Source organism: Egretta garzetta, unplaced genomic scaffold, assembly GCF_000687185.1.
Source record: "Egretta garzetta isolate BGI_Z169 unplaced genomic scaffold, ASM68718v1 scaffold596, whole genome shotgun sequence".
In the NCBI taxonomy this organism is placed as follows: Eukaryota; Metazoa; Chordata; class Aves; order Pelecaniformes; family Ardeidae; genus Egretta; species Egretta garzetta.
In genome coordinates, this window is record NW_009260129.1 from 112,466 (window position 1) to 138,419 (window position 25,954).

The 25,954-nt window shown below is 45.1% G+C and overlaps 1 protein-coding gene across 1 annotated transcript; it reads left to right on the plus strand.

Moving 5' to 3' along the window:
• KANK1 (KN motif and ankyrin repeat domains 1) lies at window positions 1–25,564 on the plus strand. Its single transcript, XM_009641496.2, has 10 exons — window positions 1–2,239; window positions 10,985–11,203; window positions 12,049–12,157; window positions 13,339–13,548; window positions 15,599–15,686; window positions 18,497–18,716; window positions 21,403–21,545; window positions 22,081–22,281; window positions 24,746–24,844; window positions 25,502–25,564. The coding sequence occupies exons 1-10, from the start codon at window positions 16–18 to the stop codon at window positions 25,562–25,564; spliced, it is 3,576 nt and encodes a 1,191-aa protein (XP_009639791.1). The 5' UTR covers window positions 1–15.
• The last annotated feature ends 390 nt before the right edge of the window (window positions 25,565–25,954 follow it).

Below are 25,954 nucleotides of genomic sequence, written 5' to 3' on the forward strand. Positions count from 1 at the left end.
GTAACAAAGACCCTGATGGAAACACGGCGGCGACTTGAGCAGGAGAGGATGATGCAGGTCACGCCTGGAGATGTCCGCAGGCCCCGGCTTTCCAGCTTTGGAGGCATGGGCTCCACGAGCTCCCTCCCCTCTTTTGTGGGATCCAGTGGGTATGGCCATGTGTCTCAGCAGCTGCAGAACGGGTATCAGGGGAACGGCGACTACGGTGGCTGCTTCAGCCCCTCCTTGGGCAGTTCCATTCGTCACAGCCCCATGAGCTCGGGAATATCCACACCGGTCACCAACGTGAGCCCAGTGCATCTGCAGCACATCAGGGAGCAAATGGCAGTTGCCCTCAAGCGTCTCAAGGAGCTCGAGGAGCAAGTCAAGACCATTCCCGTGCTGCAGGTCAAAATATCAGTGTTGCAGGAAGAGAAGAGGCACATGATGGCTGAACTCAAAAACCAGAGGAAGGCCACTCAAACTGACACGTACGGTTTCAGAAAGCGGTCCTACAGTGCAGGAAATGCAGAGCAGTGGGAGCACATGTCTCAAGTGAGAAGAGGCGGAGAACTCTATATAGATTGTGAGGAGGAGGTGGAGAGCATGGAGCAGAGCTCTCAGAGGATAGAGGAGTTCAGGCAGCTGACTGCTGAGATGCAGGCCCTGGAGAAAAAAATCCAGGATGGCAGCTATGAAAGTCCAGCAGCCCTTCGGGTGAAGAGAGAAAGCCTGACAAAAGAAACCCGATCTGTTGCTGTGGGTGCTGATGAGAACATGAACGATGTGGTTATATACAACAGATCTGTGAGGCAGCACAGAGAAGTAGCGGTGGGGACAGAGAAAGAAATGAGGGAGTCTGGGGTTGGGGTAACAGAGGCCATGCTTGGCTTGTCTACGGAGGTTGAGAAAGAGATAGAGCTTCAGCAGCAGACCATTGAAGCCCTTAAGGAGAAGATTTACAGGCTAGAGGTTCAGTTAAAGGAAACGACCCATGACAGGGAAATGACCAAATTAAAACAGGAGCTGCAGGCGGCTGGCTCTAGGAAAAAAGTGGATAAAGCCACGATGGCTCAGCCCCATGTCATCAGCAGGATGGTGGAGGCTGTCGTACAAATGAGAGACCAAATGGTGGGAGACCATGTGGATGTTGCTGATTCCTCGGTGGGAAACCACCTGCAGACAAGCAGCGTTGGCACCTCCTGCCGACCTGCTGTGCGGAGCGCAGCTGCCGGCCCTGAGCTGCTGATGAGCCGGTGGCTGGTGCGGGAGAGGGTGGAGGTGCGAGACCAGGGCACGGGGAGGTCGGTTGAGCTGCGTGATAAGGCGGTGGGCACGGAGATGAGCGTCTGTGAGATGGGTGTCAACACGGAGGAGCCAGCAGGCGCTCTGAGCTCCAGCCGGCCGGTGCAGCTGGGGGGAGCAGTGAGGTCTGTGGGCTGCGGAGATTGCTCGGTGGATGTGGTGGTTTGCACCCCCAAGGAGCGTGTGTCCCGTGAAACGGCCACAGAGGCTGTGCCCAGGGCGGAGGCGACAGTGATGGCTGTGCCTTCTATGGCTAACCGGCAAACCAGCACCGCGTTGGAGATGGTGAGCCAGTGCACTGGCACGGATTCAGCCTCCCTGGCAGACTGTGGGACAAACACCTCTCTGAGCAGCTGCGATAAACAGACCAACACGGAGAGCATGGAGATGCGGAGCGTGGCAGTAGGAGATGGCCGGGTGAAGGACATACACATGTCTGCTAAAACACGTTCGGTTGGAGTGGGCACCTTGCTCTCTAGCCACCCTGGCTTTGAAAAGCCCTCTGCAGTAAAAACCAAAGACTGTGGTGTTGGACAGATAAACGTTCATGAGAACTACCTGGTTGGTCTTAAAATGAGGAGCATTGCCTGCGGACCCCCTCCGTTGCCGGTTGCGCCGGCTGGCACCAGGAGCATCGGTGTTGGTGGAGAGCCTGTGTGCGAGGCGGTGACTGGTCTGCTGGAAAGCCCTTTGCCTCCGCCTGAGCTGAGGACGGGCTTGGATCACTACATCGAGCGTGTGCAGAAGCTGCTGCAGGAACAGCAGATGCTGCTTGCTGAAAATTACAGTGAATTGGCAGAAGCCTTTGGGGAGCCCCACTCCCAGATCGGATCTCTCAATTCTCAGCTCATCAGCACCCTCACCTCCATCAACTCCGTCATGAAATACGCCAGCACGGAGGAGCTGCGGAGCCTGGACCTCCAGAAGCAGTGTGTGGAGAGAAGCGCCCCGTCAGGTAAGCCCTGTGTCCAAGCACGCGTGTCGTCCGCTCCTTTGCCAGCGCCGCAGGTCCAGGCACCTGCTACGCTCTCGCGTGGTCTGGAAGTGAGTGTGTAATCCTCGCTGATGAAACGCAGAGCATAACATTGTTGCTGGATGGGACCACTGGGTATTCTCTCCAGCCCACGGCTGGTAACTGAAAAACCAGAGGGGGTTTTACCTCTCCCAGTGCAGCAGACTCTGAAGGGCCTGATGACGATGACTCTGACCATGTGAGAGAGGTATCTAAAAGTACACAGGGTTTGACTGCCATGCAAGGTGTTGGCTCCATTTTATAACTTTAAAGAGTATTCAAGGTTAATACCTGTGGGTTTGGAATTTTGTCCTTCCTTTAAACTTGGCACGCAACTTTTTAAAACCACAGTATCAGATTTGACAGGTTGACAGTCACATTCAACATCTGCATCACACTGACTTGTTTCCACAGACAGTTTCCTGGATTTTGTAGTGTTTCTTCCATTGCCTTCGTTCCTTGTGCCTCAGCCAGAGAGCTGCGGGGGTGCTTTCCCCGTTCCAGCAGGGCTGATCGCTTTGTAATAGGCAACTCCAGAGTGCTGCACAGAAACCACATCTTGCATCTTCTCTGTTCCAATAACTGTTTGTCCTAATCCCTAATTACAGCCTCATGTTTGAAAGTCATAAGCTGTAATTACTGCTGGAGGTTTTGGTGACACTCAGGAAAGGCAAGAATTGAGATTTAAATACTCCTTGCATTTTATTTATTAACTTTAAAATCTATACAATTAATTAGAGGGATTTCTTTATTCCCCGGGGTAAAGTTGCATTATTGTTGTTGTTGTTATTATTATTATTATTACGTGCCTGATAGTCTAGTTTATAACTGAGCCATTTTTTCTAACACCTTATTGGTGAATCCAGCCACATTACTATTAAATTTATAAATGTTGGTTCACTGGAAGCCAGTATGTAATGCCTAGCAGCGACTGTTAGGTACCATCTTCTTGGTCCTGCCATACAGCGACTGAAACAAGAAGTTAAAGAAATGGGAAAAAGATGTGCAAATTCATCTGTATTGTGGGTGCTGAATTGGAAAAAAAATCCTGAGTAAATACCATTTAATGTCAGCATAGTATTATTGGCTAATGCACTGCTATATAAAGCTTTTGCTGCTTATTTACTGTCTTAAAATTTACCGATTCTTTTCAGTGTTCATGCACTAAATGGAACCATCCATTAAATGAGCTGAAGTAAAAATTCTAGCTTCCCGTAGCAAAGCAATAAGTAACATTTATGTAGTGGTAAAGAAAACATATGATCTCCTGCCCGCATACATGCGATGTGATACTACGTATGCAATGTTATTATCTTTCTGGTATGCACTTCATATTTTGGGCTTCTTATAAGTAATGATACTATAATAATAAGAGTATCTAGCAGACACCAGAAGTGTCCTTAAAAACAGTGAACCAGAATTTTTACTAGCTGTAAATCTTCAATTCCTTTCCCTGCTTTTACTGCACAGTATCAAATGTGTAGTCTAGAGACTTGGAAGTATTTAGACAGAGGTGGAGCAACGGTTGGTATTTACTAAAGATGTTCTTACTCAGATTCAGATTTCACATTCCGTCCTGATAAAATTATTTTGGAATAATTTTATTTTAACTTGTAATGCCATTATCTTTAGCTGCGGATGCTGAGTGTAAAATCTCTTTTATTTTTAGTCCCTGGTGAGAACGACATGCCAGGACTGCGTGTATAAACCAAGCTCTGGGCTATAAAAGTTTAGACCCATGGAGCATTGGAGTGGGAAGGAGGTCATAAGCCTGAAATGTTTCCCCTTCTCTTCCTACTAATTTTGAAAATACTGTCTTTACTACATTTATCTGCTGGTCCTGCTGCCTGTTCCTGTGGTTTTACAGATCATGCGTTAATTTTTTCTGTAAAAGGATTTTTGCTGAATGAAGCACTGACTTAAATAATTCTGTAAGAGCTGGAACTTTAATAAAGCCTTTTTTTTTTTTTTTTCTCTCTTTCCATGCATCAGTATCTCATGATAGCTTGTGAGCTCTTAATAAGTCTTTCCTCACATTTAGGTCTCTTGGATGTAGCTCATCAGGTGTCTTGTGTGTAAACTCAACCAGCACCCGTTTCTCCAGGCCTGGCATCTCAGCCCGATTACTCTAATGCTTGTGTAAATACAAAAATCCTTCAGAGCCCTGAGTCTCTAGTCTGGTTTGGCTAAAATGAGCAATCAGGTTTAAGTTACTGAAAGAAGCATGACCTTGCAAGCCTTGGTTTCTTAGAAAAACAGGCTGAAAATAGAGGCAGAAGTGTCTGGTTTCACATTAGCAGCAGTAGTGTCATCTTTAATATTTTATTCAGAGAGCATCCTTAGGAAGCGCCTCTTAGAGGCCAGGTCCTTTTAGGGCAAAAGCTGAGCTGACTTTGAGGCCTGTGGTTTGGGTACCAGTTTGCCACATTAAACGATTAGTGGTCTGCACTGCTTCTTGATACCCGAGGTAGCACATCAGTCAAATTCTCAAATCTCAATTCAAAGTGAGTGAAGCCAGCAGCTTTAACCCTGCCACCGATGCATGCCTTGATTAATCACCAGGGTAAGTTTCTGTACGGATGCACTTGTTCATATAACAAATGGAATCCATCTGCCCCTCTGCTGGGGAGAGGGCAGCTGGTGAAGCATTTCTAATACTCCCTAGAAGGTGGTACCTGATGTGGAGCAGTCACGCAGAGGGTCCCATCGGTCTGCCACATGAGTACTGTTTATTCACGCGTGCCTGGCTGGCATCTCAAAGAACGCAGTGCCTCCTCTGCGCTTTTCCTATGGCAGGTGGTATCTGTCAGCCTGCTAGCTGTGGCAACACCCAAAGCTCAAATGCCTGTCGTTCAAAAATGGTAGCGACCTCTGTATTAGGAGCCAAGGTGTTTAGCTGGTGTTTTTTTTCTGTTTTAAATACCCACGCGGTTACATCAGAAGAGAAACAGAGACCTGGTCGGTAATCGTCCTGTAAAGACATTATTCAAGTGAATCTCCATACACCTCTTTGAAGAGGTTTGACATAACTTCCCTGGCCATGCGTTAACATAAGCTTATTACTGTTAGCATTATTATCATTAGAATATTTGCTGTTTTCATTCTGTGGTAGTGCTACTTGGAGTGTTTGAATCTGAAAGTGCCTCTAGCTCCTCATTTCTGCTTCAGTTCATAATTTGCCACGGTATAAACAGTTTTTTCTTTCAAATCTGTTGCTGGTTAGAGAGTGGCAAGCTCCAGCCTGCTAGCCTGTCTGTTAGAGGGGCGTTGGTAGAGCCCCAGCTCCCTCCCCATGCTGTGGCACAGGGACGTGATGTTCAGGCACTGGGCTTTGTTCAGAGTTCCAACTCCCATGGTAACAGACACACCTATGAATATTTAATGGCAGGAGATTCCCATTTTTCCAAGGAAGTGTTGTCGTGTTTCAGCAACAATAAAGCATTAGCTGAGAAAATAAAACTGCTCATAAATGAGAAATAAGAAAAGCTCTGAGATGACCTGCCTGCTGTGCCCTGCATCTTCAGACGCTTTGATCCACCACTCATCAGGGAAATTAGGGATGGCTTTCACACACAGTTGTCTTGGGAAAGGGAGCATCTCATAAATAAGATGCTGCTTCACAGACGTGTAATTTTGGAGGGTTCAATCTTGTTCAATTAAAGGAATAGGTTTTGATTTCCAGTTTCAACGAAATGGCTTCACAAGCTAGTTTGGGGATGGAAAGCAGCTTCTTAACACAAAAGAAGATGGTTAAAGCGAGAGTGAAAATGTAATTGAGATTGTTCTTGCAATCCTATTAAAGGAGCCATCCTATTAGAAGGAGCATTTTCCCCTGGAGCCAAATGGTGGTCGCAACATTTACCTGGGCAGCACTGCCTGGGCCTCAAGTGAATCTGGCTTGTGTCTGTTTACCGTATAAAAAGATCATCTGTGGCAATTTTAAATTCACTGACTTTCAACCTGGAATGGCTCAAAAGTACCTTTTAAAATGAAACTACACTAAGTCTTCTGAAGGTAACACATTTATCAGGTGGATGGGTTATTATCAATTGCTGTAAATGTTTAAACGTAATATGTTTGCTCATCACTGCCTTTTTATTTACCTTAGAATGGTTTTTTTTTTTTCTTCAATAGTTCTGATGCATAGACCACATGGAAAGTGGATTGAAAATTATTTATATGAAAAAAATAACTTTTTAAGGATAAAGCAACTTAATAAGATTTAAGACCACTGGAGAAGACTTTGTGTTCTTCAGTTACAGTAATTCATAGGGAGCTTATTGCTACCGTGAAAAAATCATGCAGTGTGAAAGAGAAGTATTTCCTTGCTGTATATGTTCCAGACAACGTTCATGCTCTGTCTTTAATAGGGAGTGTGTAAGTTGTATCATTGACTGTTATAAACATATTGTGCAAATAAATGTTTGCACTGATCAAAAGGTTAAAAATAAAATCCCTGCGCAGCTACCACATAGGCAGCAAGCTCGTGCCCTTTTTTTAGCTAGAAGCCTGTGATGTTCTAGCCAGAGGTTCTCATCCTGATGGTATTTAACTCCTCTGGCCTCGTTTGCACTTCTCTTGATTTCCAGTGGTATAAAAGTGTTGTCAAGCTAAATCGTTTTTATAGTCATGCTTAGGTTTGCTTCCATCAGACTAAATGGAATTTTTCAAAAGTGGGTAAAGGCCAGACTTCTGTTACCATGAGTTCAGCACAAATCCAGGGAAAAAAGTACTGTTTAAAACTCACCCAGTGAGTTCCCTGAACCAGCTTACTACATGACAACTCATGCTGTCATAAATGGGAGGGAAGGTCTGCAGTTAGGAAGGGAAATAGCATCTTAAGAACAATAAACGGATTTTATAGGTGCCTGAAGTGGCATGGGTAGTCTGCTGCTTCTGTGTAGTAGTTTTGCTGTCACCCTGGTTTAGATCAGCAGGATATTCAAAAGAAGGAGGAGATCTTTCAAAAGATTTAGGAGAAGGGGTTTCCTTCTAAAAATTTAAAAACAGGTGCTCTCATTCCCTCAAACCACTCAGGCTGAAACACTGAAGATGCTTCAGCCACTTGTTTCCCTCCAAGACTGATGAGAGTAGCTTTCTGCATAAGGGTTTGTGAACAGTTGGAAGTCTGTAAGTTCTTTGCTTTGTTTTGTACTTCTGCTTCTAAATGACTTGTGAACTTTTCCAAGACCCCTTGCTGTATTGCAGAATACATTTAGAAATTCCTGGCAGCTCCATGCTGTGGTTAGCCACGCTATATCAATACTTAGAAACTGATGTCAAGTTTGTGTTGCTTGCCCACAACAGTAAACTTAACAAAAATCAGCAGGGTGAGTCTACCCAAGTGGCTCTGTCTGGAGGCGGGGGCTGGCTCCGTGCTGAACCTGTTGGCTGATTTACTATCAGTGTCATGCACCAATGAGAAGGATTCCCTGCCAGCATAGTTGAGATCTATGTGAGGTGAGATGAAGAGTCTATTTTAAGGTCCAGTGTAGCCTGCTGGTGATGAGAAGCGCGCGGCTGACGGCAACCCTGCAGCCTTGTTGGAGGAAGAGGAAACTTGGCTCATTCAGGTTTTTGGTTGGGGCAGCAGTAGATTAATCTGTTAAATCATTGACTGTGGCAGCGTTGGGTAGTACAGCTGCTCCCTTCATCCATTTTTCCAAGTGATTTGCACCAGGCTGCTGCTCCCCAAGCATCTTTATGTTGGCTGGCTTGTAAAGGGGAGGGCCTGAGAGCTGATTTTAAATGCTAATTAATGGGTTGCAGCATTAATGCCATGTTGGACCCAAAGCTGCTCTTTCCTTGAACCTTGGGTAGGGTAGACCTAGCAGTAAGTGTAAGCACCTGACAGCTGTGTTGGGAGAATGGGTGCACTGGCCGGTCCATCTAACACATGCGTATTTGTTGTGTGCTTGTCCTCAAGCCTTGATGATCTTCTCCCAGGTAACAGGTGATAGGATGAGGGCAAATAGCCTCAAGTTGTGCCAGGGCAGGTTTAGGTTGGACATTGGGAAAAATTTTTTCACCAAAGGGTTGTCAAGCACTGGAATGGGCTGCCCAGGGAAGTGGTCAAGTCCCCATCCCTGGAGGTATTTAAAAGGATAGGTGAGGTGCTTAGGGACATGGTTTAGTGGTGGGATGGCAGGGTTAGGTTAACGGTTGGCTTGATGATCTTAAAGGTCTTTTCACACCGTGACAATTCTGTGTCGATTCTGTGTCATCCTCCTTTGTCAGGTGTCGGGGGCTGAGTGGGATACCTCTTCTTCTTTGTTCGGGGGCAGGGACAACATGCCCCAGATCCTGAGTTCAGCGTGGTGCTTCTCAGCCACTGAGTGGTGAACCTGCTGAGGTCTTGCGGCATCGGTGGCAGGGTTAGCTGGGGGAGAGGCTGTGAGGCAGGGGAGAAGAATCTGCTGCCGTGTCCTCCTCCTTTCTCTCTGTCCTGCCCTGCAGCTCCCTCCCCAGCTGCATCCCAGGGCTGACACCTGAGGACATTCAGGCTCTGCCTTTGGAGGGCTGAGCACGGCTGAGGGGGGGTGACAGGGCGCACCAAGGTGCCGCTGGTTCGTGTCAGGCAGGCGCCCCGGCTCTGCCCTGCCTGAGGCCTGCGGGCTGCCCTCAGCGCTGTCACACGCAAGGCCGCCTGTCTCCCTGCAGCATGCTGCCGCTGTCGCAGCTGCCTTCGGAGGAGGCCTGTGGGGAGGTGGAGGGACTTCAGCTGACAGTAAGCCCCCGGGCAGCCTCCGAGGCTTTGCACATCTCCGCTGCTTCAGAGCAGGTCCCCTCCCCACCCTCCCCCCTCGGTGGTGAGGCTGGAAGCAGGAGGGGTGGCCTGGTAAAACCAGCCGAGGCAGTCACCACCAGCTGCAGCTGGAAGCGGTTACTCCGTTCGGTACTCTCTAATTGTAGTTGTCACCGCTCCAGGCAAACCGGGGAAGGGGGGGGAGAGATGGTTTCCTTATTTTTCAGCTAAGGGAGTTGAAAAATCATCGGTTTTGGCTCGGCACTCCGTTGCCTTGGCGGCCCTCTCCTCCTCAGCTGGGGGATGAGGGATGGCACTCGCTGCTGGGAAGAGACCTGGCCAAGGTTGGTCACTGCTGCAAAGCAAGGAGAGGTGGGGGAGCGAGGGCAGGACTTCCCTCTTGATTTCCACGGGTGCCCATTTTGTCCCAAGTATGCAGGCGCTTCTCCAGAGGCGCTGCTCCTGCACAGGGGGCACTGGGGTGGCTGCTGCTTTCACCCTGCACTTCGCTGAGAGGATAGAAGCTTTTCAGCTATACCTGTAGCCATGTGTCTTGTCAATATCCTGCCGCCTGCCTTTGCCAGCAGGCAGCTTGGAGAAACTATAAGCAATGGTGGAGGTGAGCCATCGGTCTCAGGATGGAGAAGGCGCGTTGGGAATGCATGTGGGGTGAGACTCAGCTGGGGACTCAGAGACTTGGGTGGGAACAAGAGCAAAGAGGAGGAAGCTGCTGGGAAATGACAACGGTTGGAAAAATCAACTTCGTTATGTCCTGTTATAGGGGGAAAAAAAAAACCACCGTGAGGCGAAGCAAGAAGGGGGAAAGGCAGACTAGCCAGAGCAATAAAGATGTCAGGTGTATTTCTAAAAGTGAATATTTGGAATGTACATTACTATGATATGTTATCATCCTGTGCAGAGGGACTCATCTGTTTGAATGAGGCGGCTGTGGCTTATTTCTTGATAAATACAAAGGAAAAAAAAAAGTGGAGGCAGAAGTGATTGAAGCAAGCTTTGAAAGAAAGAAGTTTAAAGTAAATTTAAAGTAAAGTGTTTAAAGTAAATTAAACATCTTTTTTTTTCCTTGAAATGCTAGCAAGATTACTTAAGGAAGAATGTGTGTTTAAAAAAACAGCGTGTTCCACAAACAAAAGCTTTTGTGCAGCTTTGTAGAGCAGTGGTAATAGCACAGCTGGAGGAATCTGTGAAAGTCTGTGTGTAATTAGCTCTGCCTTTTAAACACACAAAAGGAAAATATGAGTGGATGCCAGCAAATCAGAAAAAAAAAAATTGTATAACCCAAACATTTGGGATTTGATTTGAATACAACTACTAGCTTAGTACAAGCCTGAAAAGAAGAAAAAAACCCTGAAAATAAATGCAGTGGGAGGGAATTTATTGCAGTTGTCTCAGTAACTGGATAAAGTATATAACTTTAAGAATGACCAAAATGGTGGCAAAGAGGAAAGTTTCCTGAAAAGTTTCTGCTTTCATAGAAAATGCCGTTTCTTAAAAAAAAGTAAGATGAAAAGGGCACTGCTTTTGCAGAAGAAACCTGCAGAATCTGTGAACATGCATGTCAGCGAGGAGCAGCTCAGTGAGTCTGCCCTGAGCTGGGGTGGCAGGAGCTGGGGTCACTGTGCGTACCAGAAGAGAAGGGAAAGGAAGGAGCACTCCTTTCATCCCTTTTAAAGTCAGTATCTTTATAGTTTTTCTTTGTATTTATGCTTTCATGGAAATAAAAACTCACAGCTATTTTTTTTTTTTATTTTCTGAAAGCGATCACACCCTTTTCCTATTGAATCCTCAGAAAAGACTATTGTTGAGCACAAGTGCTGCCCTTTTTTTTTTCCATTTTGTTTTTTTTTCCCCCTGTTGATCACAGCGTTGACGGAAATGTTTTGGTCTGACTCCTCTGTGATGCCTACTGTCTTCTCTGGCAGGTGCTACTTTGGAGTACATCCCTCACGGTCAACTTGCAAACACCCACTTAACTTCAAATTTGCGAACGCTGAAATTGGAGCAGGACATTGTGCCTGCTCAGGAGGAGAGGAAGACTCCCCTGGTGGAAGCTGTTCGGGGAAGGAAGTCCTTTTCTTCTCAGGACAAAACCCTAGCTCCAATTAACCTGACAGATGACCAGCTTGCCTCTGGCCTCTATGGTAATAACTGGCTGACATTCACCTTTTCATCCAGCTGATGAAGTTTGGATACAAAATACACTTAAAGAAGGTTTTCAGGGTTCTCAAAATTGCAAACACAGGGAAAGATGTGGCTAAGGGGAAAGTCACAGCGCGAGACCCTGTGTCTGCAGATAGTGTTTAGTTGTTAAATGGCAGATTGTAGTGCATCAGTGAAATGCCATTTAGTGTCTTCCTAAGAAAAATGTACTGAGAGAGAAAGGGCTAATAATTAAAAAAAAAAAACAAAAACACCTTTAATTTTTATATATATAGTTTTACCTATCTTGTGCTTAGAGATTGGTTTAAAAGTTGTTTCAGTGAATACTAAAATCCAAAGACGCAGCCTTGGTTGAACCTCCCCACCCTATTGAATGGGTTATTGTTAAATGTCCTGCCTGTACTAATGCGTTAGTTCTGGCAACAAGCTGCTGTCATCTGACACCAAGAATTAAGATTTTCTTAACAGAACAGAGTAGCCCATTTCAGTGTTAGAAGTCTTTCACAAATAGTGGAGGAAAAAAAAAGTGTCTTTTCTTAAAAGTTTTCTAAAGCATCATAAAGATTAGCAGCGTGTTGGAAGATGGGAAAGTTAGGCTAACCTAGTTTTCTGTTTCCAGAGTTGTTTTTGGAAGTGCTCTTCCATATTTCCAGCGTACATCTCACACCATGACTGTATATATAAAAAGATGACAAAGTCCAGCTTCAGTTGCTAAATTAAACAGAAAGCTGTTCGGGTTTTTTGAAAAATTGTCAAAAGCTGCCATAGTCAAAGCCGGCTGCAGATTTGTGCTGATACGTGTGTGCTTTGTCTCCCTTTTCAACAGTATGTACTAATAGTGAAAACACACTCAAATCTATCATGAAGAAGAGGGATGGGAAAAAGGATTTGAGCAACACCAAGAAGAATCTGCAGTTTGTCGGCATTAATGGCGGGTAAGAGACCTGTCTCCAGAAAATCTGCCATTGTAGCACTTTCATAGCAGGGAGGAAAGGAGGAACCCAGGAGCTTATGCATAGTTTTGGCCTGTCCTTCAGGCTGAGGTGCATCTGCTGAGTTTAAGGGTTGGAGGGAAGAACGAAACAGCTGATCTCATCTTAAGCCTCTGTCAACCTTTTCTGCTTTCGAGTCAATGTGCGGCATCAATCTCAAGTATCTGTAGATTAGATTGCTGCCAAATTTAACAGACAAAAGTGAAACAAGCTCAAAGAGCCATGGGAACATTTCTCAGACAATATTTTAGTAAGGAAAACTTCAGTACGTATTTGGTAGCTGACAAGCACAACATTGTGCTGTTGAACAATACAGCAAGAGGTGGTGTTGCCTAAGAATTAACTTTTCCAGTTTCGCACTAGATAAATGTAGAAACTTTGCTATACAAATACAGAAAAGGGTATGGAAAATTAGCTTCTTTTAAAACACTGCTTACCCTTGTAGGATATTGCAGAGAACTTTAAAATTTTTCACAAAATTGTTTTTATATAGCTTTTCTAACCCTTTCCTCAGGTCAGATTTCTTTAGTACAAATGAGCCTACTGATCGCAATTACTTCATTTCATACATTGGCTAAAAAGTATTATTACTTGTAGTGGGCGAATGTTATCACTCATAAATCACTGTTGTACATTAGAATAATAGGCTTAGTACATTAATTCATCAGCAGTTGAGGTTGGTGAGATTAGAATCAGCATTGTAATTGTCCAAATCACTTATATTTCACCTAAAAAAATGTTTTGGATTGTCACAGGAAAAAATGTTAAAATGGCTCTTGTCTTTAGATAGGTTTGTTAGCTACCCTGCTTATATCTGCCTGGTCAGGCAGCAACTTCAATTTACTCTGAACAAAGTCATTCCATTTTGGGGCTAAGGCAAGGTCTGACAGAGCGTTAAGACTGCTGTTTAAAAAGGGTTGTTCTTCTTTCATTACACACCGTAGACGTAATAATCACAGTGTGAGTTGGCAGTGACACTGAGTTCAGTGTGTAGAAAAGGTCTCTGAGTAGAAAACAGGAGAACTGAGCCTGTGTAAGACGTTTTTTCAACCTGCACCAGCAAGTACTGACTGCTGCTGAATTGTGCTGAGCAAGCACCCTGCCCCTGCCCATTCTCCCCACAGGTACGAGACGACATCCAGCGATGACTCCAGCTCCGAGGAAAGCTCCTCCTCGGATTCAGAGGAGGAGTGTGAGGGCCACGAGTACCCTCGCAGCCGGCACACAGAGGAGGGGCAGCCCATGTCCCACGCCCCAGAGGTCTGTGCCATGGGGGCAGAGAAGGACAGCCCTCCCCCGGAAAGCGAGGCCGAGGAAGTGGAAATCAGAGAGAGGTAGGCTGCTTGCCCTCTCCCCAGCACCTCTGAGGGGGTGACCGCCTCACCGCTTCATTGCGTGCCACAAGCTGTGGGCTGTGCCCATGCTGGTGGAGAAACCTCCAGCCCCCATTGCTGCTCGACTGCTGCCTGCTTCCCTCCTCCTTGGGTAACCAGGGGTGGTTTGGTGGCAAAACAACCATGTGTGGGCAGGTAAAAGGTCTCGGAGGGTGTCCTTTCCAGCAGCTGACCCCAGCAGCTTTAAATGGTCCATTTACAGTGAGACCCAGGCAGCTCCCTGCTCCAGCAGAGGCTCTACTGGGTAACAAACAGCACTTGTTTGGGGGCAGGCGATGCCTTGTTACAACCTGGTCTGTAAAATAGCAAGTAAGCAAGCAAATGAGTCTTGAACCATGTGCACCAGGTCAGCAGCCTGCTGGGAACACGTCTTCCATTTCCACCTTCCACGGCGTCTCAGCCGTGGCGGGTACTGCTGGGTAAGATGATGGGGTACAGCAGCAAGGAGGTCGTCCAAACCCGGTATCATATACTTCATATGGATCATACACCAATAGTTTAAGGCCACCGTTGCATACTTCTTCAGCATTTCATGTTTAAGTTACTTTTCAGGTTGCTGGTAATGAGCTGTTTAAGGTAGCACTGGACAGGCAGGGCACCTGGGGTTTTTTTGGCACATGGAAAGCACTAGTGTGGTGAGGTTTTACTGCTTCTTGATTAGGAAATTGACAAAAGGAAGTAGAAAAATAGATGATGAAGGGATATTTTATAGATACTGGGTTTGGCAGATGTTTACAAGTGTGCTAGCTTGGAAAATTACGTAAGTGAAAGAGTAACAGTAAAAGAGCTGAGACTAAACTAACATGTTTCACTGCAGATAAAGCTTAGCATCAAACTTACCTGTAATTATTAACTGCTAAATAAAAGAGATGCAGAAATCTATAATTTAGGGCTATTCAGAGGCCTTGGAGCTGTGAGTTTTAAAGTGCCCTGAGCTTTATGTATACGGTGCTGTGGCCTGTTACTTTACAGTTGGCACAAAAAAAGGGGCAGTTTCTCAAAGGAGATCTCTAATTTGTATTTACCCTAGCAAGGGGTGGTGGTGAAGAGGGACAGCAGGACAGCTTGGATAGCCACACGTACTTGAGGAGCGTTTCCTTTGCAAGCTGGCTGCCCTGGCAATGCCCTTCGAGGGGAAGAGGCAGGGTGCATGGCCATGTGGGACCAAGCGTGGTCCATGTGGTGGTGGATCATTTCATTGCTCTGGAAGCACCAGCAGCTGGCTTGTAACCCGGGAGAGCTAAACATGAGTGTGGTAGCCTCTCTTCTTTTTGGGAGAATTTTCCTTGAAAATTGCCATTATCTTCTGTGGTGGGTTGTAGACAGAGGTGGTTGGCCACAGCCTGGCATGCTGTGTGATGCGGGCATGGGCCATCTTATTTTCAGCTATTCCCTGAGTTTTGAAATTTGTGATGGAACGGAGGCAGAAGTGAAAACAACAAAGGGGGACTGGAGAAAGAGAGTAAATTTCCAGAGTTGGTGGGATGAGAAAGTCTGGTTCTGTTGAGCAGGATAAACCAGGAGCCAGCTAGGAGGCACCGCCTGTGCCCTTTCCCACCAGTTAGTTAATTCCATTTCCGTCATAACTGTCAGCATTTCCTCTTGTTAATCAAGTAATCAAAGCACAGAGTATGTAATAACATGCTCTGCAGTCTTACAGCAGTAGGTGAGAATTTCCACTGGAAGAGTTGCCAAGTCTGAAGCACAGCACTGATGTGTCACCTGCTCTCCCTTCCCACTGCTTCTCGCGCATGAATCTGGAAAACACATATTTCCTCCTTGCGGAGGTCCACAGCCCCACCAGCAGCTCCGCTCACTGTGGAGGGAGTCCTCACAGAGAAGAGCTGCCAGGGTGGCTTCTGCATTGCAGCAGCTGATGGCTTGCCTGGAAACATTAATTCCCACATGACTTTCAGAAAGGTAAATGTTTCTATGCTGAAAGATCAAAAGAAAAATTTAAGTATGCCATGTATTCCGCTGTCTCCCCCAGATACGAGCTAAGTGAAAAGATGCTGTCTGCCTGTCACCTGCTGAGAAACAACATCGATGACCCCAAGGCATTGACCAACAAAGACGTGGTAAGCAGTGCAGGGCAAAATTCTCTCTGAGCTGCAACAGAAAAACTTCAGGGAGTGGTAACTTCTGGTTTTGCAGGACCAGCACCGCAGTGGCTAGGCAGAAAAGGATTTCATCTTTCCTGGAAGAGTCACGAAGTGCTGCTTCTATCAGGAGACTTTTGTCCAGAGAATGTACTTGTGCTTTGTGTGCTGGGGTGTTGTCGTCCCAAGGCACACACATAAAAATAGTAACACAAAAGCATGGTTTCAACACATCCGTGCATTCCCATGTTATTTTTCTTAGTGTCGCTTTAGCACTGCTGTGGACAGCTCTCAGGCCTCCCGTTAAGAGGCTGCACAGGGTGAGGAGCCTGTTTCTTCCCACACCAAAAGCTCAGAGTCTGTTCTGAAAGAGAACCTGCTCTGCCTCCTTCTAAGCACAAGGATACTGTTTCCGTCTCACTTACTGTGCTGGTAGCTTTTATCAGTGCAGCAGGGAGTAAGGAGGATTCCTTGCTAATACTCAGTCTCAAGAAATAAGGTTGTATTGGCTTCCTATAGGAATTGCCTATATGCCTCATAGGAATTGCGTGTTTGCGAGGGCAATCTGAAAGCAAAGGAACACTGTTTAGTGGTATGAAATTGAATTTTGCATTTTTTACAGTGGCACAGTGATGTAAAAGGCAACGACCCAGTGCCAGTCCCCTCTGCTGTAGAGCATCTGCAGCTTCTTAAAGACAGTAATACTGTTTGTAAGACACAGGCACAAGTACTGTCTGTGTCCAGTTCTGACATTTGTAGTCCCATGTTTTGAGGGAACGTTTTGAATGGTTGTTTAATACAGTTGGGACGGGTAGTTTTTAATCCTGTGTCAGTCCTTCAGGAGCAGTTTAGGCATTCAAGTAACAAATGCTTCAGGCCCAGTTGGAGTTGAAAGTGTCAAAAATGGCATAACCAGGTGATACTCTCTGCCTTGGAAGTATAATTTGCATTTACATGTTTCTTTCTTGTGCTTACAAGTGTTTGCCAGCACAAGTGGTGCTTTGTATCTGGAAACTGCAGACTAATCAGCTCTTGTTCTCTGTCTGTCTGCTGATAAAGAAGTCTTGTCCAAAAAGGGTAAACTTCAGTACAGCTAGGGATCTGTATAACTTGTCCCAACCTCTTCCAACATACTCATATCTTCTAGCTGCTGTTTATGCCAGAAAGAGCTGCAGACTGATCCTTTTGGGATGTGATGGATTACTTGAATAAGAAAAGTCTACCATTTACTTAATAATGTGTCTGATACTGTGACTGTAAAAATAATTTCTAAGTGGTATTTTGCACTCAGTATTGCCTAAAATAACAAAAAAAAAATTTATATTGTGTCACTTTATGACCACTTTTGTGTTTCAACTCTGTGTGTTCACAATACACATGGTCTCTTGACTCAAATAGTTGGATCTTTTTAAAGTTTTTATTATAGTAGTATTGATGTAGAATATTCTGTGTATATGTGTAGGTAGTACAGATATATTTGCAGTACTGACATGTGTAGAGTATTCTCCCTTTACCAGACACGGGCCCCCTCTAGAACTACTGGTACAGGCCCTCTGTGTTTTCCCTAGAGGCTAGAGAAGCGTGCCGAGTGTCTTCTTTGCAAAATTGTCCTTGAACTTACTGGCCACCTTGCAGGTGGTGATTTATGAGAAAAGAAGAAGGACCTAGTGGTCCTTCCAGGTTAGAGAAATTGTGTCAGAAAGTCAGAGCTGGCAGTGGTGGCAGGAGCTCCCTTGGCTCACAGCTAGATCTGCTCTACCCACATTATTCCCAACAGACAGTTATCTGGCCTAAGAGGCTCCTACCGCCTCCACCCTCAGTCCATACCAATGGGAAAGTTTATCCTGAATGTCTAACCTGCATCTTCTCATGGCAGCTAAAATCCCTTACTAACTACAGCCACTCATTCTCTAGGTGAAGAACAGTTTTCTTTCTCACTGCAACAGCCTTTTGCACTGTGAAAACATTACAGTGTTCCTTTCCCCAGCTGTTCTTTCACCAGAGAATCTCTGATCCCTCTTGTCAGTCCCATAGGTCAGATCTCCTTGACTTCTAATCGTTCTCGCTGCTCACCTTTGAAACCGCTTCAACCAAAACTTTCTCGTCATTCGATGACCGGACAAGACATGGTAGTCCAGCTGTTGCCTTCACAGTGCTAGGTGGAGAGAAGGGACTTCATCACACACTGTGCAAGCTATAGAGCTGTTTATTTGCCCCAAAACAGTATTTGCCTTTTTCATTACAGTGTGATATTGTTGATTCAGGTTCAGCTCGCAATCCTCTGTAATGCCCAGCCCTTCTCCTGCAGAACTGCTGTCCAGCCAGTTCTCCCATACTTTGTGCATTTGATAATTCATGCCTCAGGTTTGGGACTAATTCACTTAGGATGCTGTTGTTTTAAGTCCCCGAGAAATGTGTGTTCCCACTGCCCTCAGTGTTGGGTTCATCAGTTATTTATGAACTTTACTCCAAGTCTTTTTTCTGTTCACAAGTATTTAACACCGATTTGACATCTCATTCTGGGGATAATCTCATTCTAAAATTCTGTGCCCTCAGAGGCAAACCATTCCTGAAAATGAAGTGAAATGAGAGGAGGTAAGCAACTGGTGTTTTAAAGAGGGGTTTAGTCAAAGGGGAAGCTTCAGTCCGTATATCTTGTTTGTGAGCTGAATACTTTCTTCCCACATTTGACTAAAAAAGGCTTGACCCTCTGCATCGCTGACTTGTGGGATGGAAAGTCCTTTAAATAGATTGCCCACATGTAAATTTTTCTGTCTTGGTTTTGGCAGAGGTTTTGTTTAAATACCATCCAGCATGAGTGGTTTCGTGTCTCAAGTCAGAAGTCGGCTGTCCCTGAAATGGTTGGAGACTACATAACTGCTTTTGAAGAGATTTCTCCTGCTGTCCTCAGACATATCATCAATATGGCGGATGGAAACGGAAACACGGCTCTGCATTACAGCGTCTCACATTCTAACTTTGAAATTGTAAAGCTTCTTCTGGATGCAAGTAGGTTGACTGGTTTGCTTTTTTTTTTAATTATTTTTGTTATTTTGCAATCCTCTCAGGTGGAATTCTTGATGAGCAAGAGGTCAAGTTTGGGCTTCCTCCGGTAGCTGTTTTAGCCATTAACAGTTACATGGTGGCTCCCTGGGGTAGTCTAGAATCCTTGTTTCTAGTGCTAGCTTTTGAGGTGAGGGTGATTGATGGCTGTTGAAGAAGTTTCAAAAACGCTCAAGTAAATTCACTCAAGTAAATTATATAGAGTTGACTGATGTTTGAGACAGGTAGGTAGATCCCTGATTCTTGGACTGTAGTCCAAGTTTGGCAGCACTAGCCTCCAGCAGTTTTCTCTGGAGGCAGTGCAGCTGCTGCTCAGCCAAAGGTAGGGTGCTGATGGAGGAAGATGCATTCAGGTATAAACATCCATGTTAAACACTCAGACTTGTCTAGCTTTATCATACTAGAGCAGTACAGAAGCTTTTTCTGGCCACCACCTTGGCGTGTCTATACTGCTCTCTTGAGAAACTGGAGCAATGTGGCATTCTGCTATATAGGAGCATTTCCCTCATCCACGAGCAATGTGGTGATGCTTAATTTAGTTGCTTTTGCTGTTCTTTCCTTCTCTCGATCCCTTTGCCACCCACATATGGAGAGGGTAGTGGCAGAGGGGGCACTCCAGAGCATCTGCTCCCCACATAGGCTAAGCCAGAAGGCGGGCAGCGGAAGGTATCACATGTTGGAGCTGGTCCCAGGCAGCCTGCAATCTGTTTAAGCGTAGTTTTGCTCCCTGACTGAAGTTTCTTTCCCTAAACTAGTTATAAAACCTGTCACGGTTGGCTGTGAATCTTAACTAGACCAATGACATGGCTGGAGTGTAAGCCTAGCAATATTTATAAATCCAGAAGGGTAACACCAGATAAACAAGGATATTAATGATACAAATCTTAGCTTTGATAACCCAGAACATCTGTCACTAAAGACTTCCTCTGCAGGAAAGTGAGCGCTTTGAAATCTCTGGTCCTGTTTGAAGGCAGCCTATTGGGAAGAGTGACTCACAGCAGGGGAATGTGGGGAATGTCAGGAGCACAGTGAAATGCAGCAGGCTGGCTCTGCAGCACAGCGGTGGGAGGAAACTGCCCCTCTGCTTCCCTGGGCACCTTGGGGTAGCAGGAGCACACTCATCTGTTGCTGGAAGGTGGGACCACTTTAGTTTAGGGCAGCTTGTGTATTCCTACGAAGGCAGTGGGTTTTAACTGCAAAATCCAACGACCGTGACTAGTGCCAGGTGCATGGGAGCACACTGCACACGCCAGTACTTGGAAGATATTTGTGAAATTCCTTCAGGTTTTGACAGTCTCCCTCTGCTAAATGGTCACTATGGTCAACTTTGCAGTGTGGTTATATCACAGGCAGATTCTGGCATTTGGTAGGAGGAGCAGATGAGACAAGAAACTCCTCCATATCACCATGCAGTGCTACCAAGAGGACAAATAGGAAAACAGCTCTGCTCATTAGCCATATAGAAAAGTAGGTGACCTCAGAAAGGTGACCTCAGAAAAGGTGACCCCAGAAAACACATCTCTGCTGAAGTAGTCTAGTCAGGGTAGGAAAGCATCACTTACAATGATTATTCATAACTCGTGAAGTAATGGCTGCGGCAGAGTGTCATGTTCTGTGGCTTTGGTGGCTTCTGAAAGTAACGTTGGGCTGCTGGTTATAAGGTAGTACAGGGGATGTCTATGGAACATGAAGAAAATGTGCATTTTCTTACATCTGCACTTGTATTGCTTCTGCAATGTTCTTTTAATTTGAAAAAAAAAAAAGCCTCTGGCAATAAATCTGAAGAATTTCCTGAAACATTTTTGCTTGTTAAGATATGTGGTGCAATTTAACCTCAGTCTAGAGATACTGTTTATGTAAGTCTGAGTCTCTGTTTTCCGATATGATAAGCACACTGTAAGCCCTGCTGCCTGGTAAACTGAAAAGCCCTGCTGGATTTCTGCAGAACTTTAGGGATGGGCTGGAGGTTAGATTTGAATGAAAAGAAGAACTTGTCAGCTGCTGGCACTAGTCAGAGGACTTGACTGTATTTGTTCCCAGAGTACTTTTGTTTGCAGTCAAATATTCTGTAGAGCTGGAAACAGTCTTTAATTGAAAGTTTTTTTCTGCAGCTGCAAAACCTGTCAAAGTACACTTAGAGATCTTTAAAATAACACCAATTACAGGAAAATATTTGTGCTGAGAAGAAACAGCTTTTCCACTGACCATGTTGCTGGGCCGTTTTCGTTTTACAGTGTGGGTCCCCTCAGGAGAGGAGCTTAAAGACTCTTCTGATTATATTCGTGGGGTTCAGACCCATGACCCTGGCAGTCACTGTCAAATTTCAAACCACTTGCTTTTACAAAAGAAAAGAAATGTACAAAGAAAGCCCTAAACGATGACGTAGAAAATGGCTTTGTGCTCTCCCTTGTGTTGCATGCACAGTAGAAGAGAATCCTTTTCTTTCTCAGGCTCAAGAGCACCCCTGTTTATTTTTTTCTTCTCCACTTTCCCTTGAATTGCCTCCATTATGAGAGCAATTGCTGCCTTTTCTTTTTATAGGCTGCTCTACTAACAGTTTATTCAGTTCATTAGCACAATTGCTGCTTTTTGGGTTCCTGCTTTCCAAAGAAATTATCTCATCCCTCTGCAGATGTCTGTAATGTAAATCATCAGAACAAGGCCGGCTATACCCCCATCATGCTTGCTGCACTTGCAGCTGTGGAAGCAGAGAAGGACATGAGGATAGTGGAGGAACTGTTCAGCTGTGGGGATGTGAATGCTAAAGCCAGCCAGGTCAGTCAAATGGTTCACGAGACACTTTCCTACTCCTGTGGCTTTCTGTCTTTCCTTCCACGCTCCCATCCCTGCTCCATCGGTTCGGCTTTTGCACTCGTTCACTCTCACCCTCTGCCATCTTTGATGTTGGTGTATAGGTTTTTGATTGCTGTACACAAAATGGAGCCATGGAAGAACAGCTGAGCCTCAGGTCTGGATCTCTTCTGAAAATGAAGATTGAAAAGTATATGAAAGAACCATTACTGAATTTTAGGAGGCGTTTACAAATTCTGCACCATTTAGTTTCTTCCAAGGAACTCCAGATGTCTGGAAGTAGATCCGATGTCTTCCTTTAATTTAATAAATAGCTATGTGTATGTGGGATATATTATGCATAAAAGGTATTTAAGTAATGGCAAGCAGAGCCTTGAGAGTGGTGTATAAAACAACACTTTTTTTTTTTCCCCAGAAGCACAGTGCCAAAAATATGTGTGCATGCTTTGTCACTGATTGTCTGTGTGGTGATTTAGGTTTTCCTCTTCTTTCCATGCAGGCTGGTCAGACTGCACTGATGCTAGCTGTGAGTCATGGGCGGATAGACATGGTTAAAGCTTTACTGGCCTGTGGTGCAGATGTCAATATCCAGGACGACGAGGGCTCTACAGCTCTGATGTGTGCTAGTGAACATGGACATGTAGAGATTGTCAAACTTCTGCTGGCGCAGCCTGGGTGTAATGGCACCCTGGAGGACAATGTGAGTTGCCTTTCCAGATAGTGCTTCATCAGATAGCTTCTCCACTCTGGAATGTTTTTCTAATTCAGGTTTTTTTGATGCAGTGGAGAGCTGCTAAAATCTACTTACACAAATCTCTGACTCACAGCGCCAAAGTACCAAACGCATGAATCCTCTGCTTAGTGGTAGTAAGTGCTGTGATAATTTGGCTAGTACCTCTGCATTTCTAGAGACCTACCCAGTAGCTACTTGTGTGATTAGCTGCAGGTGTGCAGTGGCCAGAAGAGATAAACCATTTGCTAGCTCATGGTAAAACATCTTCCCTTCTCATACTCCTTCGCCCTTTCCCAGGAATCTCCCAGTTTTCAGTTACAACCTCATCTGGTGACTTAATGGCCTTGCCGTGTTGATTTCTGTGTCCATGGCAAACATGTTCTCTTCACAGGATGTTGACACAGTATCTGTACCGTGACTTCTGAGAGTACAGGTTTGGTCTCAGTCATGAAGCTGCATTACCCTGACAATAAACATACAGACTGTGACTTCAGTGCCAAGTGAGACTCTTGCATATTTCTTGTTTGCAAGGATCATTGCAGCCTACACCATCAGCAGACAATTTGATCTCAAGCTTCAAAAAGTTGACTTAACTGGTTTATTGCCAGTACTGTGTTCTCATTAACAGCATCACTTTTTGGGCACGTTTCCTTTCTTCCTAGTGCTTTCACCCACTGAGCACTGAAATGGAGCCTGGATTTGGGATTTGGGAGGGCAGGGGTTGGTTATTTTTTGAAGCTGCTGCAGAAAGGCAGAGACATCATTTCTGTTCATTCACTCACCTGCCGCAGGAGCCGGCTCGGTTGCCCCGTGGTGCCAGTGGTGTATAAGAAGGTCTGAGTGTAACAAACCCTTTTGGGGGCAATCTAGGTTACTGCAGCCTGGGTGCTCTTAGGACTATTAATCGCCAAGTTAATAATTAAGAGTCTTTATGGGGACATGACACTTAGCTATTCCTTTAGGCAGTTTGATACTGTTTCCCAAGAACAGCTTCTCTCCTGCTTATTCATTTTATAACAGGTTTGTCTGTGATGAGAAACAATGAGATTTTTAGCATTCCCCTAGCTATTCTGAATGTGACAGTGGTGCTTTTCCAGTCAGTATGATCAGTGGTAAACTGAGCTTCATCCTACTGATGCGTGCCACTCTGACAGTGATTCAGAATCGTTCTTCAAGAACTTGGTTTTTCCTGGTGCTGACGGTGGAGTATTTGCTGTTCATTTGTAGTGCAGCAGTGGACAGCTCTTCTAGCTCCCTGTCTGCTTAGGACAGTTATATTTATGTATAATGACTCCCTGTAGTCTCATAAGAAGACTTTCCACTTGGATGCTGTCCATCGTGTCCCATGCTGGAAAAGGGGTTTACAGTTTCCTTAGACTGCTGCTGACCTCTCTAATACCAGTGCTATGGCAGTGGCTGGAAAACGTGCTCCATTCAGAGAGCCAACATAAGAGGCGATCCCTGTGAGAGGACATACCCAGTACTGGCATTATTGTGGAAACTGCTGTGCGCAAGAGGCAAAAGCCAGGCAGTGGACCAGCAAGCCACTGTGAGATTTGTGTCGAGGTTGTAGCTGCCTGTCTTGTAATTTAAGCACCAGTGGAGAGCAGGGGAGTTGTAGCCATGTGATGCACCAATTTCAGGAAGGGAAGGAAGCAAGGAAGGCAGAGTTGGGGATGCAGCAGCTTTGTATAGGCATGCCCCTCTGACAGCTCAGAGGTTCACATCACAGGTTGTCTGCTTCTTCCTGGACCAAACATGGTCTAAAGGGAAATCAGCAGGTCAGTATGTTCCTCTTTAGGCAAAAGCAGTCTTTGCTTCTAGCAGCCTCAACAACCACAGTTTCTGAAAGAAGTATCTTCTGAGAAATGGAGGTGACAGTGTTTGACCTGATCGTATTCGACTGGGAAAGTTTGTAGTAGATTTCCATCAAGGAGCATTTGGAATTATGAATGCAACCGTTCTTAGTGTTAATGGGAGCTATAACACAACAATTACCATTATAACACAGCAATTATCATGATATTTGATTAGCATTTATCCCTCCCTTCTCTTCTCTTCCACTCCTCACTGTCACTGTAGTTTCTCTCAGACCAATCTTCGGAAATCACCAGTCTTACACAGCACTACATGTAACGTTACTGTGATAATGGCATGATCATTCTTCCTCAGTAATAATTGAGACTCCTCATTGAGAGAAATTATGAGGCCTCTGACAATTGGACTGCCTCATAAAACAGCAGTGCAGGGCTTATTGTCACTTAATTATAATAAAAGAAATTAAACAACACTCTAAATTAACCCAACTGTCTGTCTGAGCAGTGGGGCCTCCACTTCATAGCTTCCTTTCTCGGTGGGCTGATTGGGCTTTTAAGAGGGTGGTTAATGCCTGCAAGGACTAATTCTCTTACTTCTTCCTTTCTTCTCTCAGGATGGCAGCACAGCACTTTCAATAGCCCTGGAAGCTGGACATAAGGACATAGCGGTTCTCCTATATGCACATGTCAACTTTTCCAAAACCCAGTCACCGGTTAGTACACAACCTCCTGCAGTTTGCTTTTTAACTTGCTGCTCCTGAACGTAATAGTAAAACATAAACAAAAAATTACACCACCACCACCACCCCAGCAGCTGTACAGCCAGCCATAGAGCACATGAATTTTCACAGGTTTATTCACGGGGTAATTTTTATGCTGGTAAGTGAAATGCACATTTTTAATATAGGTTGTCTGCAGAAGGCTGAACCTTGGCTGAAGGATACCTCCACTTTCCTGTTTTCTGGGGGGTCAAGAGAGCACACTAGCAAGGTTCACTGACTCCGGCAAGTGAGCAAAGGTGCTGTTGCATCATTGTAATGCTAATTATTGACCTGGTCACCAAAACACAGCTGTTTCTGGAGTTACAGCTGTCCTAGGTGTTCTGGCAAATACCCACCTGCTTTCCGAGCCCCATCTCACCTTCCTGATAAACTGCTGCTACACATTTCACTGTCTAAACAACAGGCACTCTCAGTTAGTAGGCTGTATGATAACTGGCACTATTCTTCCTAAAACGGAAAAAAAAAAAAAAAATATTAACCTGTGCAATTAAAGGCAAGGAATTGAACAGAGTGCTTGTGAGTGCTGTGTTCTTACTTGTCTGGCTGGAATAATTTATCTTTGATTAATTGCTTTTTCCTTTTTTCTAGGGCACTCCTAGGCTTAGCAGAAAGACATCTCCTGGTCCCACCCACAGAGCCACGTTTGAGTAGTAGTGCATGAATATCTGTAAAAATCTCTATGCCATCTTTAAGCTGCTAAACGTTACTGTTTTACTGAGACAGATACTGAATGTAATTGTCTTGTGCCTGAACTCACCAGCAAAGTGAAAGCAGAGATCTAGTGCTAAAGATAGAAAACTGTAAACTTGAAGCAAGCACATAGTTAAGTAGCGCTCAGCTGAGAACCTTAGCCAGAACTGTTCTTCTGCTCACCTGCTCGTCTTGCCGTACACTGGCATACATCCTGCTTTTCTTTGCTGTAGATTATCCTTTCCTATGTTATGTGCAGCCTAAGACTGCTAAAGCTATCCATGCAGGGGTGTCCCGGTGGCTTTTTTTTGATCATTCTAAAACATATTTATATTTACTGTGCCTAGACTT

Bases quoted from the DNA above. Each gene is read 5' to 3' on its own strand.
- KANK1 (XM_009641496.2), top strand. From the start codon at position 16: ATGGAAACACGGCGGCGACTTGAGCAGGAGAGGATGATGCAGGTCACG. The intron at 11,204-12,048 runs GTAATAACTGGC...CCTTTTCAACAG, and splicing joins GCTTGCCTCTGGCCTCTATG to TATGTACTAATAGTGAAAAC. The intron at 15,687-18,496 runs GTAAGCAGTGCA...TGGTTTTGGCAG, and splicing joins CATTGACCAACAAAGACGTG to AGGTTTTGTTTAAATACCAT.